This window comes from Gobius niger (assembly GCF_951799975.1).
Source record: "Gobius niger genome assembly, chromosome: 16".
Taxonomy (NCBI): domain Eukaryota; kingdom Metazoa; phylum Chordata; class Actinopteri; order Gobiiformes; family Gobiidae; genus Gobius; species Gobius niger.
Window position 1 is genome coordinate 26,268,878 of NC_136867.1, and position 17,371 is coordinate 26,286,248.

Below are 17,371 nucleotides of genomic sequence, written 5' to 3' on the forward strand. Positions count from 1 at the left end.
CTACTATATGTGTGCTATATGTGCCAATTGCATTACTTTACTAAACAGTATGTAGGGCTGTCACGATACGATATATCGACTTATCGTTCAATAAATGACAGATGAACCACACACTTTGGTCTCAATATTCATCATCACTTCATTTAATTGCATTTTCCCCACATTTTTCTAATGTAATGATTCATTTTTTTCACCCAAAGTAAGCCTCATTGTATTTCAGGCTCATTGTGGGATAACTTTAGAGTCAGTTTCTGTGGCATTAGAGGATTAAAGGTCTTCAATTACTGTATATTGTTGTTTATCGAACTTTAGATTTTGTTATCGTGACAGGCCGAGTGGTACGCTCCACTGAGTCAAAAATTAGACTCCACAAAACACTGAATCGGGACAAAAACCAGGCTAAAATAGACCTAAATTAGGAAAAGTATCACTAAAACCTATTTGTAAACTAACTAATATAACAGTTGTCGTCCAAGAAGTTAATCAAATATCTTCTTAACCATTTCCTGCACCCCAGACATTGTAGAGCACACACTACAGCATGACGTCCGTGAGATGTGGGAGCCATACCTGAGCAGTTGCGGCGGTAGTGCGTGTTCTCCTGGGGGTGTCCCGGGAGGCGGCACTGGAAGCGGTGCTGCCAGAACTCGGGGAACCAGGGGTTTCTGTGGTTGGAGCTCAGCTTCAGCTTCAGGAAGTATCGGTCGAAGGAGGAGACTTCTTCAGACTGCAGCTTCACCGTGATCCCGCCCAGCGCCTCGAACTCGTATCCCTCCACCACCTCCACGCGGTCCGCCCAGCCGTCACTGCGGAGACAGAGCGTTTAGATGTGCGGCGAAGGAACTGAAGGTGAAAAGCTAAAAACGCTTCCACTGAAAGAAAATACCAGGCCTGCAGTATGTGTATGAGTTGGTGTGTTCAACTTTGTACATTCATATCTACATCAAGTCAAGATAGAAATGTAGCTTAATCAACAACAATTTGAGGCCGACCAACGTGGGTTTTTGTAAGTGATATGTATGGTCTCTAATCCTATATGAGGCTTCAAAACTGTAAAATGAGTTGAACTGTGACAGCAGGGGGCATTTTATTAGGGGCTTAAGGCTGATTTATTAAAAACATTCCTGTCCTGGTTTTCTCTGAGTGAAAAAATGAAGGGTCCTCTTTTCTCCAGTGTGACATATATGCAGTCTTACATTTTTCTTGCAAAAGAGATTTCACCATTTATCAATTACATCAATCGATAAAATAATGTAAAAACATTAATTAACATTAAACATTAATGTCTTGTTAAACATTAAACAAGAATCACTGGACTATTCTACACTATTTCCTTGGGGAAATGACAGGCTTCAGGTTGCACTAATATTAACAACTTACATAAAGTGATTGGATGATATTATGTTAGATCAATTATTTCATAAAATGAAATACAAACACTTGGCCACTGCAGCAGTGGTCAAGGTTTATTTCTTTACGGGATCCAATCATAGTTTCTGTCCCAGCCTTGCTTAGTTGATGTCAACATTAGCATTCTGCCGCTAGCTTTAGCACACTGATGCTAACCGCAGCATTTTGCACAGCGATCAAAGATACAATTGTGGCGCTTAAAACTAACTCAGCGATTGAATTCTCCAGGTTTTGAGCTTCAAAATGATCTGCAGCAGGTCCATGTTCACTGAGGTTTTTCAGACCGATTTTCATTGTGATGTTGTGATGCTCAGTCCCCTTGAGGCCTAAGAGGGTGTTGAGCTCATATTAAAGCTCTGACTGAGCTCTTTCCAAAGCAAAAAAAGAAGGGAAGTCTCTATCACTTTCAGAGATATTGTTTGTCAGCATTAGATCGGTCGATAGCCGATATCGAAAAATTCCCAAATATCGGTCTCAAACAACAATACACTAGATCAGCTGGACAGGTTTTAACTTTAATGTTACTGTGTTGCCAGATAAGATGATATAGATATACATTTTGGAAATGCCCATGTATGGTCATGTTGATAGCAGCCAGAGGAGGAAAACATTACTTTAACAAAGTAATTATGAACACATTTTTCTACTAAATAAAGATACAGAGACATGGAGATGAGGAGCAAAGTAGTTCAACAGTCCATAAATACTTAAAAAACGGCTAATGCTTACCAGGAAACTAACCATAGCTTCATGCTACATATGCTAACGTTAGCAACAAGTGCCATTCTTTGCTTCTACTGAACAATTTACTATGAAAAACATCCATATGAACCCGATTTTGGCTTGACTTTATTGGTGTGTGATAAATATGTTAATAGTCCACCAGAAACCGGCTAAAAAGAGACACAAATAACATTTTATACACTATTTACTCCCAAACCGCGGAGATATTACATTTACAGCACATTGGCACTGAAATGTTATGATTTATAACTGTAAGGTGTGTGTAAGGAAAGGACACTTTATTACCAAAGACAGTAGGAAGTGTTTGTTTTAAATGGAAAACACGAGCTTTATTAAATCTTAAGCAAATGACACACTAGCAAATCGATGGCGCCCGTGATGGTTTATTATCGGCTTTAAAAACAATTTCTTGAGAGCTGACTGTAACTGTAGAATTTCTCCATTGTGAGATCAATAAAGGCTTATCTCATCTAATAAGTCCTGGAAATACAGATCTCTGAGAAGAAATTACCAAATTCATTGATGTCCAGGCGTGTCATACAAACACAGTATAACCTGGAATGTTCTGGAATGTGTGGCTTTAAACACATTTGAACAAACACATAAGGATTACTGGGTTGCGGTGCATCCGTCTCAACCTTTGATGATTTCCATAAAGCGTGTATTGATAATGCTGTGGCTCTAATCCTGACACAAAACAAATCCCATAAACGCTTTTGTTAAATAAGACAATGAATAAAACCCATTCTGTTCATTCAATCTTTCTACGTCATTTTTAATTGAGTTATTGGTATACCTCTAAAATCTAGGTCAAATGAGTAATATGTTAGTAGCCCATATTCAGATCATTAGCGGCATGACTTTCCCTCAATGTTTTTAAAGAAGCACCTTTGTTTAGAGCAGAGCCAGCAGCAGGTTTGGCCGCATTACCGCTCGATAATGAGAAATACGGTTCTGTCCGGAGTTCGACCATCTGCCTCTCAGCGTCTCCTCTCTCCCATGAGACGACAATTAACAAAACCAGGTAGAAGCCACTTTATGAGCAGTTTTACGAGTAAAAAGTGGCCACGAAGCGGTTTTGGTTTGGGCATCTTCATGTTTCAACATTTTGGTTTGAATTAAAAAAAAGCTAACATGAATGAATTGCAGGGATTTCAATTTGAATATGAAATGTTTAGCAGGATAAGATCGAGAGGACAAGATCGCGGATACAAGAAGCTGAAATGAGTTCCCTTTGTAGTGTGGTTGGGGGCACCCTTAGAGATAGGATGAGGAGCTTGGAGTAGAGCCACTGCTCCTTCACGTCGAAAGCGAAAGAACACCTGCTGGATGTTTAGCAGGTCCAGTTATTGCTACTACAAACGCAGACTTTTATTCTGAGTAACATGTGGCATGGAAGGATAGCTTTTAATAAACCACGCATTATGGTAATATACTTGACTTGCAAGTTTGTGTTTAACCTCTTACTACCCGCCTTAACCAAGCGCATTTTCTCCAGTTTGGCAAAAAACAAATCTAGAAGCTTCTTGATGAGAGCTTTCAGCCTATAGGCCAGTGCTTCATTTGAAAGCTAAGCCTTACAAAACGGATCTTTTCCTAATGATGTTGCCATCACTTTTTGTATCTAATTATTTTTCATGTTTCCTGTTGTTCTTTTGCTGCTTTTTTATGGCGATTTCGTCACAATTTGGCCACTTTCTTGTTCCATTCTTGTCACATTGTGTGTCTCTTTTTGGTCACATCTTTGTTTTCTTCTCGTTTTTGTCGGTATTTTCAAGAATCTTTAAGATTTGGGTATTGCCCAACTAGAGAATGTGCTTAGTTCAGATGGGGGTTAAGAGGTTAAAAGATGGAGAAAAGATTCCAGTGCATTATGGGTAATATTCAGCGCTTCAAGGCAGCGGAGGATCATCAGGTACATCCTTGGTAAACGGAGGAGTCAAGCTGTAGAGGATGCGAGGCGTTTGGGTGAATTGGAAAAGCACTTGGCGGCGCTGTGATGACGTGGGCTTCAGAATCCTGACAATCGAGAAACACCCACTGTGTCGTCAAGGTTTCTTTATAACCCATCAATTTGTAGATTGTAGTCAACGGCCAAACCAGGCAACTTTCTGGTTAAATTTAAGAAAGATAAATCTCAATCACCCAGGTATAGCAGTACAACAGTGATCCCTCCCCAAGTTTTATCCTCCCAAAGAACATACCATACAGGAATCTTCTCCACGGGCTGAGGGTGGAGCTCGATGTGGTGGGAGCATGCAAGATACCACACACACACACACGGTCCATAGAGAATTATTCATCCTGGCAGGACCTGGTTCTGGTAAGACTACTTTTCTCTCAGATGGAAAAAGGTCTCGACCTCCGGCTGCGCCATTTTAAAGCCTTTTGAAATCTCCTGAACGTCTTGGCCTTGATCTTTCTGGAAGTTAAAATAGTTAAAGTTTTGATATTCAAGCCTAAACTAGCCTGCAAAACGCCATTGCTGCTATAGAGGGAGCGAGGCAGGTAGAATGAGGCTAATAACAATAGCTGTGGGCTCTTACTGAGGCGAGCTTTGATATTCCTTTGTGCAGAGCGGATCATGTCCTTTATTGTGCCAAAGCCGTCTCCTGAGAATCAGCGATTTCAGGTTCAAAAGGCACTTGGGGCAGTGAGTCGTACTGTGGAGAAATGATGCAAATCCAAGTCAATGCATAATTTAGACACTTTCTCTCCGGCCGCGCGGATTCAGAGCGGAGCTGTAGCAATCCATTTGTCAAAGCAGCGGAAAAAAAATCTGAACAGATGATCACAGGATGAGCAGTTTCACAATCTGCTGCTCGTCTGATCTGCAAAGTGGTTGAAGTGTCTTGCCCAAGGACACAAAGACAAATGAGTCGAGCAGCGATGGATTTAAAACATCAACTTTATAGTTAGGAGACAATTGCTCCAACGCCTGATCCAAAGTTCCCCACTTTCTTTAAGTCGATACAGCTACGTAAAGATGTTTAGGGGTTTCCAACAAGGCACAAGCAGTCAATTTAGTGCCTTTTTATGCCATTTTAATGCCCAAACACTATATTTTAAAGCAACAAAGGCAGAAAAAAAATCTGTGAATATTTCATTTCTTGAGATTTGCAAACAGAGGAAAGGGAATTGGACAGGGCAAAATTCAGCCAAAACTTCAACTGAATATGTCTAAAAATATGATATTTAAAGCAGTACTAAGTAACTCTTCCCCCTAGAGGTCATCCGCGCAACTGCAGGTGTCGTAGCAAGTTATGATTTTTTAACTTATTGTCTTTGAGAGTAAATACTACGCTGACAGGAAAGGCGAAGGGAGAGAGGGATATTGTACATCCAATTATACAATGGAAATATTTTTTTTCACTCAACCTAGGCTGTAAATACTGTTTAAAGTGATGTTAGCCCGCAGTTAGCTTTGCCCGCTAGCATGTTAGCTTCTTCTTCGTGATTCCATTTGTGTGTATTGCTTTCTCCAGACCGGTGGCAGTCAAGTTGCAAACATGGTTTTCTGTCCAGAGACACCAGGGGGAGATGAAAGACCCTCCAATCATCCCATAAACACTTGTATTACCCCCACAGGGACTACGGAAAGGATTTATTAAGGTAAACACGTTACTTAGTACTGCTTTAAGGCCTTGATTTTGCCAACACACAACTAGCAACTGAATATTCTGAGTTTGTTTGATTAAAAAAAAGAGATTTTCAGTAATCTCAAGGAATAATATATGAATGACTCAAGAGACACAAGACAGATAGACAATATCTAGATTCAGCAACACTATGAGCCCCAAGAATGAAGAAAGAGTGGTGGAGAAGACTTTGCACAGTGGTCACTCTCTCCCACCATCAGTACAAGATCTTGGTGAAAAATTAATGCTACTGTGGTTGGCGGTGTGTGTGTGTGTGTGTGTGTGTGTGTGTGTGTGTGTGTGTGGGGGGGGGGGTAATACTTTAGTTTAGTTTATTTGTTTATTTGAGGAGTAGAGGGGTTTGAGCGCCCAAATGATCCTGGGGGCTGTGTTGTCAATGGGCTTCGTGCCCCTGGTAGGGTCTCCCAGGGCAAACAGGTCCTAGGTGATGGGTCAGACAAAGAGCGGTTCAGAAGCCCCTTATGAGAGACCAACAGGCCCGTTTAATCATGAGGCCGTCCTTCTGTGGACCCACCACCTGCAGGAGGAGCCAGAAGGGGCTGGTGCAATGTGACCACGACCCGGAAACGGACGAGTGGAAGAAAATGGATGGATGGATGAGCAGTAAACATTCTGCTCAAAAGGAGTGGGCCAAAGCAAATGCTTGTGAGCGCCCACCCCCATAATCACTACAATAAAACTTCTCATTTCACACAACAGCACAAAGGAACATAGTACAGGCGCTAGAGCGGGGCCCATCGCTATATTCGGGAGCTGGACAGTGTTTAACTCACAGTGGGAGGAATAGTTTGTCCTGCAAGCGCTTTAAAGAGACTAGATGCAAGCTGCTTGAGAACTGAACTTATGCTTGAGAACTGAACTTATGCTGAGACCAAGAAAAAAAATAAAAAAGCAAATTTATTATAAATTGATGAACTAATACTGGAATAATTCTTTTCCTCCTGAGAGGAGATTGAAGCAGCTGGACCTCTTATCTCTCCTACACCGTCAGCTTTCCCCACTCAAGGTCAAGTCACGGAGCTAAACCAGATACGGACTGACGCTTCTGCGACTATATTTACAAACATTCACTCACAACATTCATTTCAAGGACTATGCAAATAACTGCACACACATCCCCTCCTAACCACGCCCCAAATCCCTCTGCGTCTGTGTTCACCACCTTTCTTCAACACCCACACCCCCGCCCTCCAGTCGACAGGCGGGCGCCCCTCCCCTACCCAACAAAAAATTCCAGCGCCTGCCCAGGTGTACTGTGTGTTTCCCATGTCTTGATGTTTTTATATATGTGCTTTGCCTTAACTTAACCTGATTGTAATTTCGCATATTTTCTTTTGTAAGGCGCATTGAGTTGCCTTGTGTACGAAATGCGCGGTATAAATAAAGTTGCCTTGCCTTGCCTTGCTCATTTAATACTCACTACTGCCACCTCAGGTCTTACATGTAACTGCAGCTTCTATATTAAGCTCGTGCATGACGGCACTTCAGACCAGAAGTAACACCTTGTTGAGTGACTGTGCAGGATTTTAGAGGCAGTGTGGGCTCATTCTACACATTAGGACATGGCTGGAACATGTAGGGGGATGAAAATACTTTTTAGTTTAATTTTTAGAAGTTTATTGACGTTACAGTGAAATGTAATCAAAGCTAAAGGCGCTACAACCAAATAATAGACTTTTTTTTGTGGACTGAAAAAGTGGGGTCACAGGGCCAAGTGATTCTTCTTTTTATTTAGTCAGTAATAGTTGAATCATAAAAGGGATGCCTGAATCTACAGCAGTTGATTGATGATTTTTACTTTAAATTTTCTGACAATGGACTATAAAGGCGAGACGAAGCTTCTGGAAATAGAAGCAAAGCATTCTCAACTCTTCAACCCTGTCCAGTCGACGATTCTGAATTACAAATCTAATCGCATTCGCAACTCTTGTCAAAGAAAAAGAAACGCTTTGGATTTTGTCCCGGCCAATTGCAAAATCGAGTTCAGAGAAAACCTAAAGCCGTTTCATTTCTGCCATATCGACCTCTGCCACTCCTTCTAAACATCTCGGGACCAGCGCGGTTTGCACGGGCCGCTTTGATGTTCCCGCTCCTCGCTGCTCGGCTTATGCGCTCGAGGTGTTGTCCCATATTAGCTGGTCCCGCCGTGATCTGACAGGGAGCCCATGCAATATTCATGAGCCAGAGAGAAAGAGGGAAAGAAGAGGCTGAATCGAAGCATCTCCAGCTCCTCTTCCTCCAGGAGCCGTTCCCGTCTGAAGCCACTTTGGAAACGAGAGGCGAGCTCCAGACCGACCGTGGAGATGATTTACACGGAGAAACATTAATTTTTTTTCATGAATCTCACAGTCAATCTTATTTCTCCCCTTTCAGTCCAAGGCCATGTAATGATTTAGCACAAAGATTTACAACCGGTACAGATCCAGGAGACTGCTCCACAGCTGCATGTGTGGGTTTGGGTTTGTCCAGCCCTTAGCCCTGATTCCCTCAATTTCCCTCGGTTTCCCTCTGTTTCAGCCTTTGACTAGTCCTGCTTTAAACCTGATTTAGAATGTAAAAAACCTAACATTCGTGCATATTTCACCTTTTGTTGAACCACTGGCTGCATAATGGTGCCTTTACTTCTTATCCCAGTGGCCTCAAACACTCAATTATTTTTTTAGGGTTTCTGGATGGAATATAATTATGCACAAGCAGATAAGAACCCTAAAAACTATTAATCCTGGAGGGTCATAGGTAAGGCCGTTTGGGACCAGGAAGCCTGGGGCGAATGTAGTGAGTGAGTGGTTGGTGGTGGTCGGAGGGGCCGATGGCACAGACTGGTTACCTCGCTTCTGTAAGTCTACCCCAGGGCAGCTGTGGCTACAATAGCAGCTTACCACCACCAAGTATGGAGTGAATGAATAATACAATGTAAAGTGTCTTTGAGTGTCCAGAAAACCGCTACATAAAACCGATGCATTATTATTATTATTATTATTATTAAATATGCACTGATATAGCACAGTTCGGCTTTACTCAAATCTAAAAGCTTCTTGAAAAAAGTGTTAAAAAAAGCAAAAAGAAAATGAGACGAAGACGAGGGTAATAATGCAAAAACAAAAACGTGACCAAAATGTGACAAAACTGTGGTCAAACAGTGACGAAACCGCAACAAAAAGCCACAAAACCACAATGTGATGAAACTGCAACTAAAAAGCAATGGAAAAAAATGTCAAAAAAGTGACGACAACATGAGGATTTTTTTTAATTAATTTTGTAGGTCTTAGCTTTCAAATGAGGCGTTACACTGGCCTGTAGGCTGCAACCATTCAGATTTAGAAAACGCACTTGGTTAAACTGGGGATTCAGAGATTAAGTGGAACTCCATACTTGATGCAAACTAATAAAACGGTTATAACACAGACATGACAGAAATGCCCTTGGGTCCATTGTGGCAAGTTCGTCGTTGTTGTTGTTTTAAATATATATATTTAAAATATATATTTCCTCAGCAGTTATTTTGTTTTACAAGGGGGAAGTAAAAAAACAAACAAATCGAATCCTAAATCGAGATTATTTGGGGGGGGGGGGATTGCCCAGCTCTACTTCCGTTGTTGTTAGCATTTTTCCAGATAAACCCATTATAACATCCATCCGTCGTGGGGGCAGCTGTTGGAGCTGCCCAAATCACATTGCACCAGCCCCTTATGGCTCCTCCTGCAGGTGGTGGGTCCACAGAAGGACGGCCTCATGATTCAAACCGAGCCTATTGGTCTCTCATAAGGGGCTACTGAACCGCTCTTTGTCTGACCCGTCACCTAGGACCTGTTTGCCCTGGGAGACCCTACCAGGGGCACGAAGCCCCCGACAACAGAGCTCCAGGATCATTCAGGTGCTCAAACCCCTCCACCACGTTAAGGTGGCGTTCCAGGAAGGGCCATTATCACAACTAAATATCATGACGCTTTTTTTTTTCTTATTGCAGCAGGCCTATGCAAACAGTAGGTGGCAGCCTTCACATCAACATGACTCACATAAAGGAGAAACTTGAACGTGAGGACACTTTTACATTTATTTCTGTGTGATATAAAAACCCTGCCGTGACGAACCTCCCGATGAGCAGGAACTCCCCGGCGATCCCGAGGCGCCGCATGGCCATGAGCAGCCCGCGCACCGTCATGCCCTCGCAGAAACACACCACGACCCGCGCTTTGGGCAGACGCTCGCGCAGCTTCCTCAGCAGCCGGTCGTAGTGCTTCTCCCCGGCGTTGCTGTAGATCTTATCGGAGTGGGCGATGCAGAGGCCGTCCTGCGCCGCCAGATCCTTGAACACCTCCATCCCGCTCTCGCCGTAGCTCCCTGGCACCAGAGGGTCAAAATAATGCTTTTTAATGACATTTTAACAAACAAACATCAATCTTTTAATCTTAAAGGGGGGTATCATGCTAACTGGACCTTTTTAGGGCTTTTTTATATGTTACCAATGTTATTCTCTCATCAAAATCAGACCTGGAGCTGTGTTTCGCACATCTTTGAGTAATCTTTGGATCTTCTCCAGAGGTAATTCTAAAAGGGCCACGGCAACAGCTCCCAAAAAGCTTCTTCTTTCCTCACGTCTCAATCGCTTGGTAACTTTAAAGCAGAACTAAGTAACTCATCCCCCTAGAGGCCATAAGCACCACTGCAGATGTCTTAGCATGTTGCATTTATTTACTTCTGAATTGTCCATGAGAGTAAATACTACGCTGACAGAAAAGAGAAAGGGAAAGAGGGATATTGTACATCAAATTACACAATGGAGATTTCTTTTTTCACTCAAACTTGGCTGTAAATACTGTAGCGCTAGCCCGCGGTTAGCTTTGCCCGTTAGCCTGTTAGCCTCTTGTTCATGATTCCATTAGTGTGTATTGCGCCTCTGACCCGATAGCAGCGAAGTTGCAATTGTGGTTTTCTGGCCAGAGACACCAGGGGGAGATGAAAGACCCTCCAATCATCCCATTAACACTTGCATTACCCCCAGAGGGACTACGGAAAGGATTTATTAAGGTAAACAAGTTACTTAGTACTGCTTTAAATCCTTTCATCATGAAGTAAAACCACTCGTCATAGCAACGAACGCACAATTTCAGACAAATCGGCAGAATTTATTTCAGTCCATAATTTTTGTTATTGTGACATTGTGACTATGCAGAAAAAAATGTTGAGCAATGTCAATATTCTTCAAGTAGTTAAGATAAGTGTTCAGTATCTTCGGAAATGAAGTGGGGTTGAATATTTACAGTATATTTATCCTTCAAAACAAAGAGGTGGATGAAAGTGATAAGTTTTCAACAAAAGTACAACTCGAGTGAAGAAAATGTCAAAAACTCTACTTAAGTAATTATACTTCAATAAAGACCACCGCTGTGAATGTGTGCTACGTGAAGAGACTTGGTGAAATAGGACAGCCCTGGTGTGTCCCCTGTATTTCACCACAGTTTTTTTCCTCAAGCTGTGATGTCTTTGAACAATGCACTCTGATCGGGCTTCATTACTTTTCACACATTTATTTCTCACTCTATTGTAAACTTTTAAAAGTATTAAACTATGTGGCTGTTTTGTTTTTAAGACGGTCTTTAATGTTTTATGAGTGAATGTTTGACAGTGCACTTTGAGCTACTTACACTATTTTTCCCCAATGTGGTTTTATGCTGCAAATGGCAAATAAACTGAATCCGAATCCCTCACTTTAAGATTTTTGTTATTGCTCTTACCTCATCGTTTTAAACACACACAAAAAACCGTTGTATGAAATGTATCTCTGCCTAAAGATACATAAAGACTCAGTCAGTAACATATAGTTAATTAGTGGTTCATTTCGGGGCCAAATTTTCTGTATTGATCGATTGAAAGGTGTGGGATTGTTACACTTTGGGCGATAGTGAGACAGAAGCACATGCTGACCTCTGTGAAGGTCAGTGCTGCCTCTGAATCCAAACCAAGTTCATTGAAAAGCAATTTACAATGAAAACAAGAAAATAACACAGCTGGGCTTTTTCCATTAGCTTCTCCAAGGAGAGAGTTTAGTGGCTGAGGTTGTTTGCTTTGTTTGAATGCTCAAGAAGGTAAACAATAGTATTTTATTTGAAATATGTATAATTCAGACTCCTTATGTGTAAGTATTGTTATTTATCATTTAGAAAAGCTAGAATATACATTGTTAGTGTGTAAAGCTGGGAACCAAAAAGGCAGGAAATACAAGTGTGTTCTCTCCATTTCAAGACAATGCAGAATACAGCTGAGACTTTCAAGACAAGATCGTATATAGAAAAGATAGAGTGGAAAATAAACTAAAAGTGCAATATAAAGCTTATGATTATGTATTAATATATAGGTTTATGTCCAATGTAAATAAATGAAAAGGTGACACTTAAAGGCCTCAGCACCATGGACAGTTCCTTGAGCCGTTTCTTTATCTAAACCAGGGGTGTCCAAACTTTTTTGGACAGTGTGGCCCGGCGCTCAGGGACCCAGATGTGGAGCCAGAAACACCTGGCTGGAGGATTAACCTACTGTACATGTTTTTTAGGGCCGCATATTGAAGTTTACATGGTGTTAAGGGCCACAAATCGGTGACCAATGCAAAGAAACCTTCAACTGGGTCCATTTAATTTAGACTTGGAAGTAGAGCAGGGCGATTTCCCCCTCAAAATAATCTCAATTTGGGATTCGATTTGTTTGTTTTTTACTTCCCCCATGTAAACAAAATAACTGCTGACAAAACATAAATATATTTTAAATGTATATAATTATGTTTTTCAATTAGAAATGCATCAACAAACCCCAAAATACCAAAGGCAATCACTGTAAAAACAAACAAACCCTGAAAAGTCACTGTGCAGTGTAGTTTTTAACACATCCAAATTATTATCTAAAAAAAGGCTATAATTATATAGAAATTTGAAGTTTGCAGTGAGTGAGAAGCTTGAGGGCCACCAACATGTGGTCTATTGGTTTAAAATTTGTAAAAAATGTAGCTAAACTATGAATATAAAACTAACAACAGATATTTATTAGTGTTTAGGGCTGTACAATATATCATCAAGTTACAATATCTCGCAAAATCTGCAAAGTCTCTCCATCTGACTAAGATTTTTGTTTTTGTTTTAATAGAATATATATAAAATAAATGAAAATCGATTAATAGAAAGCTGTGATGAAGGCTGTTTTTTTTTACTTAAGCATATTTAAAGCATAGTTAACATTTTATTGAATTTGCTAACTTTAATACAACAGAGGTGAAGTTATATATCTGACCTCTACCGAGTGTATATTTTTCTGTATGTGGCCCTGAGTGAAAAAAGTTTGGACACCCCTGATCTAAAGGGAATAGAGGCTCAGTCTGTCTAACCACCAATGACAACCTCACAGACTCATTGATTTACGCTCAGCTTCCATTAAAGCGGCAGAAAGAGGTCCTTAGTGCTGAAATAAATCGAGCTCGAGTGGTGCAGGAGCGTTGTGACCTGAAATAAATTGTTCTTTAAACCTATACGTTGATGATGAGAGAAGAGGTTTGTGTGCTGCAGTGAAGATGAACAACTGAAGGTGACGGGCGATTACTGTGAAGGAACGGCAGCAGAGCATTTCAGTGCAGTGGCCTGAATAGCAACAAGTTAATAACATCACAGTCTCATTCATTCCAGTGTTGTTAAACTGACATGGAGGCAGGTTAATGCTTGGAAAATGCCTTTTTTGGTGTGTTTGGATAAATAATAGACTGATTGAGAGATTGCAATATTCAATAGCGTCCAGAATGTTGTAATAATTGTGTCAAAACAAGACTTAAAGGAACAGGCCAGTTTTTCCATACTGAGATGTATTTTTACCTGAGCTTAGACAAGTTGATACGTACCTGTCTGATCTTTGTGCGTGCCCGTTGAAGAGCCCAAATGCTAACAACATCTTTGACAGACAGGTACACATCAACTCGTCTAAGCTCAGGTAAGAACACATCTCTGTATGGGAAAACGGTGGCCTGTTCCTTTGAAAGCAAAATACAAAACTGGGGCTATAAAAGGAAACCAAGTTGTGACAAACTCAACATGACAAAAATGCCACATGCCGCCATGTTGGATAATGTTTCCAGTCTAAGTAATGTCAAACTAAACCTGAACTGAACGCACAAAGCTACTACCTGCTCTTTCCTTTCTTTCTCGTGTTTTTACTGTCAGAGAGAGGCAACAGGAATAACTACAACCTCAAGATTTGCTGCATGAAAATAGCTAGGCTTGGCCTTAAAGGAACAGGCCATACTGAGATATGTTCTTGCCTGAGCTTAGACGAGTTGATGCGTAATTGTCTGGTCTTTGTGCGTGCGCTCAGTCACGCAAAATAACCAAAGATGTTGTTAGCATTTCCCACTCCCAGTATATACCTATATCATCAAATGAGGGAGAAGTTAGAAGCTGCCAAGCTCTTCCACGGGCACAAAGACCAGACAGGGACATATCAACTCGTCTAAGCTCAGGTAAGAACATACCTCAGTGTGGAAAAACAATGGCCTGTTCCTTTAAATGTTAAGAAATGATTACCAACTATGATTAACTTAAAGGTCTAACACAATGCAATACAAAAAAAAGTCTTTGTACATTCTAAGACGTGCATTACTTGACCCCTGTTTGAGGAAAAGCATTCCCAAATGACTTGAGATTGCTTAATCATATTTAAAGGTGCATTATGTAACTTTTTACGTGAAAACAAAGTTGATATTTGTGCGACCTTGTAGTGACCCAGCGGCTGCATGAGCAGTCAGCATGGCACTTTTACGTTCAATCACAGTGGTCTCTACAAAGCTCCAGGATCCAATGTTTTGTAGGTTTTCAGGTGAGAGGGTGCGTCAAGTGAAAACCTTCCAAACAATTGATCCTGGAGTGTCCCAGAGACCACAGTGACATACAGTGAAGGCGCCATGATTACTCATACAGCCCCTGGGTCACTACAAGGTCAAATACATACAAATATCAACTTTGTTTTCACGTTAAAAGTTACACAATGCACCTTTAAAGAAGAAATGACATAAATACTTGAATTAAGTTAAATCGAAAGGTTGAGTAATTTTGGTCTGGTCTGATTAGACAAAAACCTCTTATTGGAAATGGAACCAGCACATTCTGTTTTAAAGGGGCTAGATACAAGTTGGTCATTTTTATACTCACTACTGCCACCTCAGGCCTTATGCGTAACTGCAACTTCTATATTAAGCCAAATTGACACCTTTTTGAGTGACAGTGCAGGATTTTAGAGGCAGTGAATGTTGTGAACAGGTCTGGGCTCATTCTACACATCAGGACATGGCTGGAACATGTAGGGGGAGGAAAATACATAATTTTAACATTTTTAAGCTCTGTATAGTCCCTTTAATTCTAATGATTTTGCATCAGCTTTAATTTGTCTGATTTCAAGTGGGGTTTATGCTTGCTCCATAGGCTTTGGCATTTTATTTTATTAGTTTACTAGTTCAAACCGACTCAAATTTAACAAAAAAGAACCTTTACCCAAGCGATTTTAAGTCATTTGTCTCATTTTTCCAGTGTCACACCAGTCCAAAAGTGTTTCTACAACTACTGACACCCAAACTACTAAGCACCGATACCACATGTGTGTTTCAGTCTCTGTGCCTGTGAACTATATTGTTGCTTCTTGCAATACAGATATCGTGTCTCCTAATATCACGATAATCTGTCAATATATCGTGCTTAAAAACAACCACCACATGCTGCCGGCCTTACCCTCCGTGTGCACCGCAGACACGTAGGTCCAGTTGTGGCTCTTGACGATGTCCAGCAGCGCTCGGGCCTGCAGCGTGTCCGACGGCACCACCCGCAGGAAGTACTTAAACAGCGTCTTGTCGCTCAGGTCGATGCTCGTGGCCGAATACGCGATCTGCGGGATGTTGAAAAGCTGGAGGAGGTTCTGAACCTGTATGGCCACCGAGCTGGAGCCGGGCCCGATCACCCCGACGATGGGTTTCTTGGTCGGGGGCGGCGTGCTGGACGGGTCGCCTTCGATGCACCACCTCGCTCCGTCTTTATCGTCCCGGATGGAGATCAGCGAGTCGCGGATGAACTCGATGCTCTGCTCCAGGGCGACGGAGGAGTGCCAGCAGGAGTCTCGGATCTCGCAGCCCAGGGTGATGTTCGGGAGCAGGTTGGGATCGGCGTTGATCCGGTCCAGCGTGTGGAACATGGCCTCGACTCTCTGGATGCCGTACTGCTCGCGGACCTCGCCGCACTTGCGCTCCGCGACCTTCTCGGCGGACGGCTGGTGGTGGACGGAGAACAGCGCGCCGATGATGATGTCGCCGTCCATGCGCGCCACGAGGCGGGACGCGGAGGTGGTCATCGCGCTGCGCTCATAGTTGGCCTTAGAAAAGACGAGAGCTTTGAACAGCAGCAGAGGGAGGTACAGGCGGCGCACGGCGCTCAGGGGGATCATGCTGGACGCTGTGCCAAAAGTGGAACCAAGAGAAAAGTGTCCGATTTGGAGATATCCATCAGTGCGCTCAGCTGGAGGGTTGGCTGTGTTGTCTTACATTGTTGTCCTGAAAATAGAGATTGAGAGTGAAATACAAAAATGCAACAAAAGACCGACAAAAACGTGAAAAAAGGTGATGAAAAAGTGTCAAAAATGTGTGACGACGGCAAGACGATGACGGACTATTCGACCGACGGACGCTTGTAGTTTGTTTATGGATCCAACATGACAGCAACAAAGGGGAGGCCATCTTTCAATCAAGCTTTAGACCATGAATGGCTTCACTCATAAGTTTATTTTAAAAGAAGAGCGTTTGGCTGACATACGACATCGGACACAATTGATACGATCGGCTATGGCTACGTGCAGACAATAGACCATCATTACTCACTCACACTACGTTCAAGGGGGAAGTCATGGCGGATTTACAGACTCCCCCTCCCCAGCTCTGATGAAGCATGTTCCTAAAAAGGGCATAAGGGCGGGATCTTCACTGTAGACTCGGCCCCTGCGTGACGTGTAGTTCGCGCAGCTCCAATGCTAACAGTCCTCATTAGTACGAGATTTTTTTTATTTTTTTTTTACGAAAACCAGCCTGGTCCAAAGCGTTATCACAGGAGGAATATATAGCTACTGTATAGAAAGTTTAAGAAAATTAGGCACCAGGCTCTAAGTTGTTTTTAACGTGTCTAAAGTCCAATGCATTCTAATGGGAGACTAGTGGCTACATGGAGGTACTACAGCAATGGCGGCCTCTAGTGTTCACAAATCACAAAGCAGAGCAGCCAGCGGCCATTGGTGCAGACGCATATGATAGACAATCATAGCGCCCAAACAACGGCTATGGACGATCGTAAACCACACATCTCATACGAGAAACTTAACTAGTGGTTCCAAGACTAAATATCACTCAGGATATTTTGGCTGCCGCTAGCCAGGCTACAAAACAGCGGCAAAACCGTGGCAAAAAAGCGATGAAAAAGTGTCAAAAATATGTGACAAAAACACAGCAAAAAAGTGATAAAAAGCAATGAAAATCTGGCTAAAAATGTGTTGAAAAC

The 17,371-nt window shown here is 42.1% G+C and overlaps 1 protein-coding gene across 2 annotated transcripts in view; it reads right to left on the bottom strand.

Annotated features, from left to right (window-relative positions):
- The window catches only part of grm1b (glutamate receptor, metabotropic 1b), a 39,934-nt gene extending 23,564 nt beyond the window's left edge, over positions 1–16,370 (bottom strand). For both annotated transcript variants that reach the window (XM_079573385.1, XM_079573386.1), the window contains exons 1-3: positions 15,566–16,370; positions 9,905–10,154; positions 571–806 (exon numbers count right to left, since the gene is read on the bottom strand). In XM_079573385.1, the coding sequence (XP_079429511.1) occupies positions 571–806; positions 9,905–10,154; positions 15,566–16,271 (1,192 nt within the window). In that variant the 5' untranslated portion in view covers positions 16,272–16,370. The remainder of the gene's footprint in view (positions 1–570; positions 807–9,904; positions 10,155–15,565) is intronic.
- Between the last annotated feature and the right edge of the window lie 1,001 nt (positions 16,371–17,371).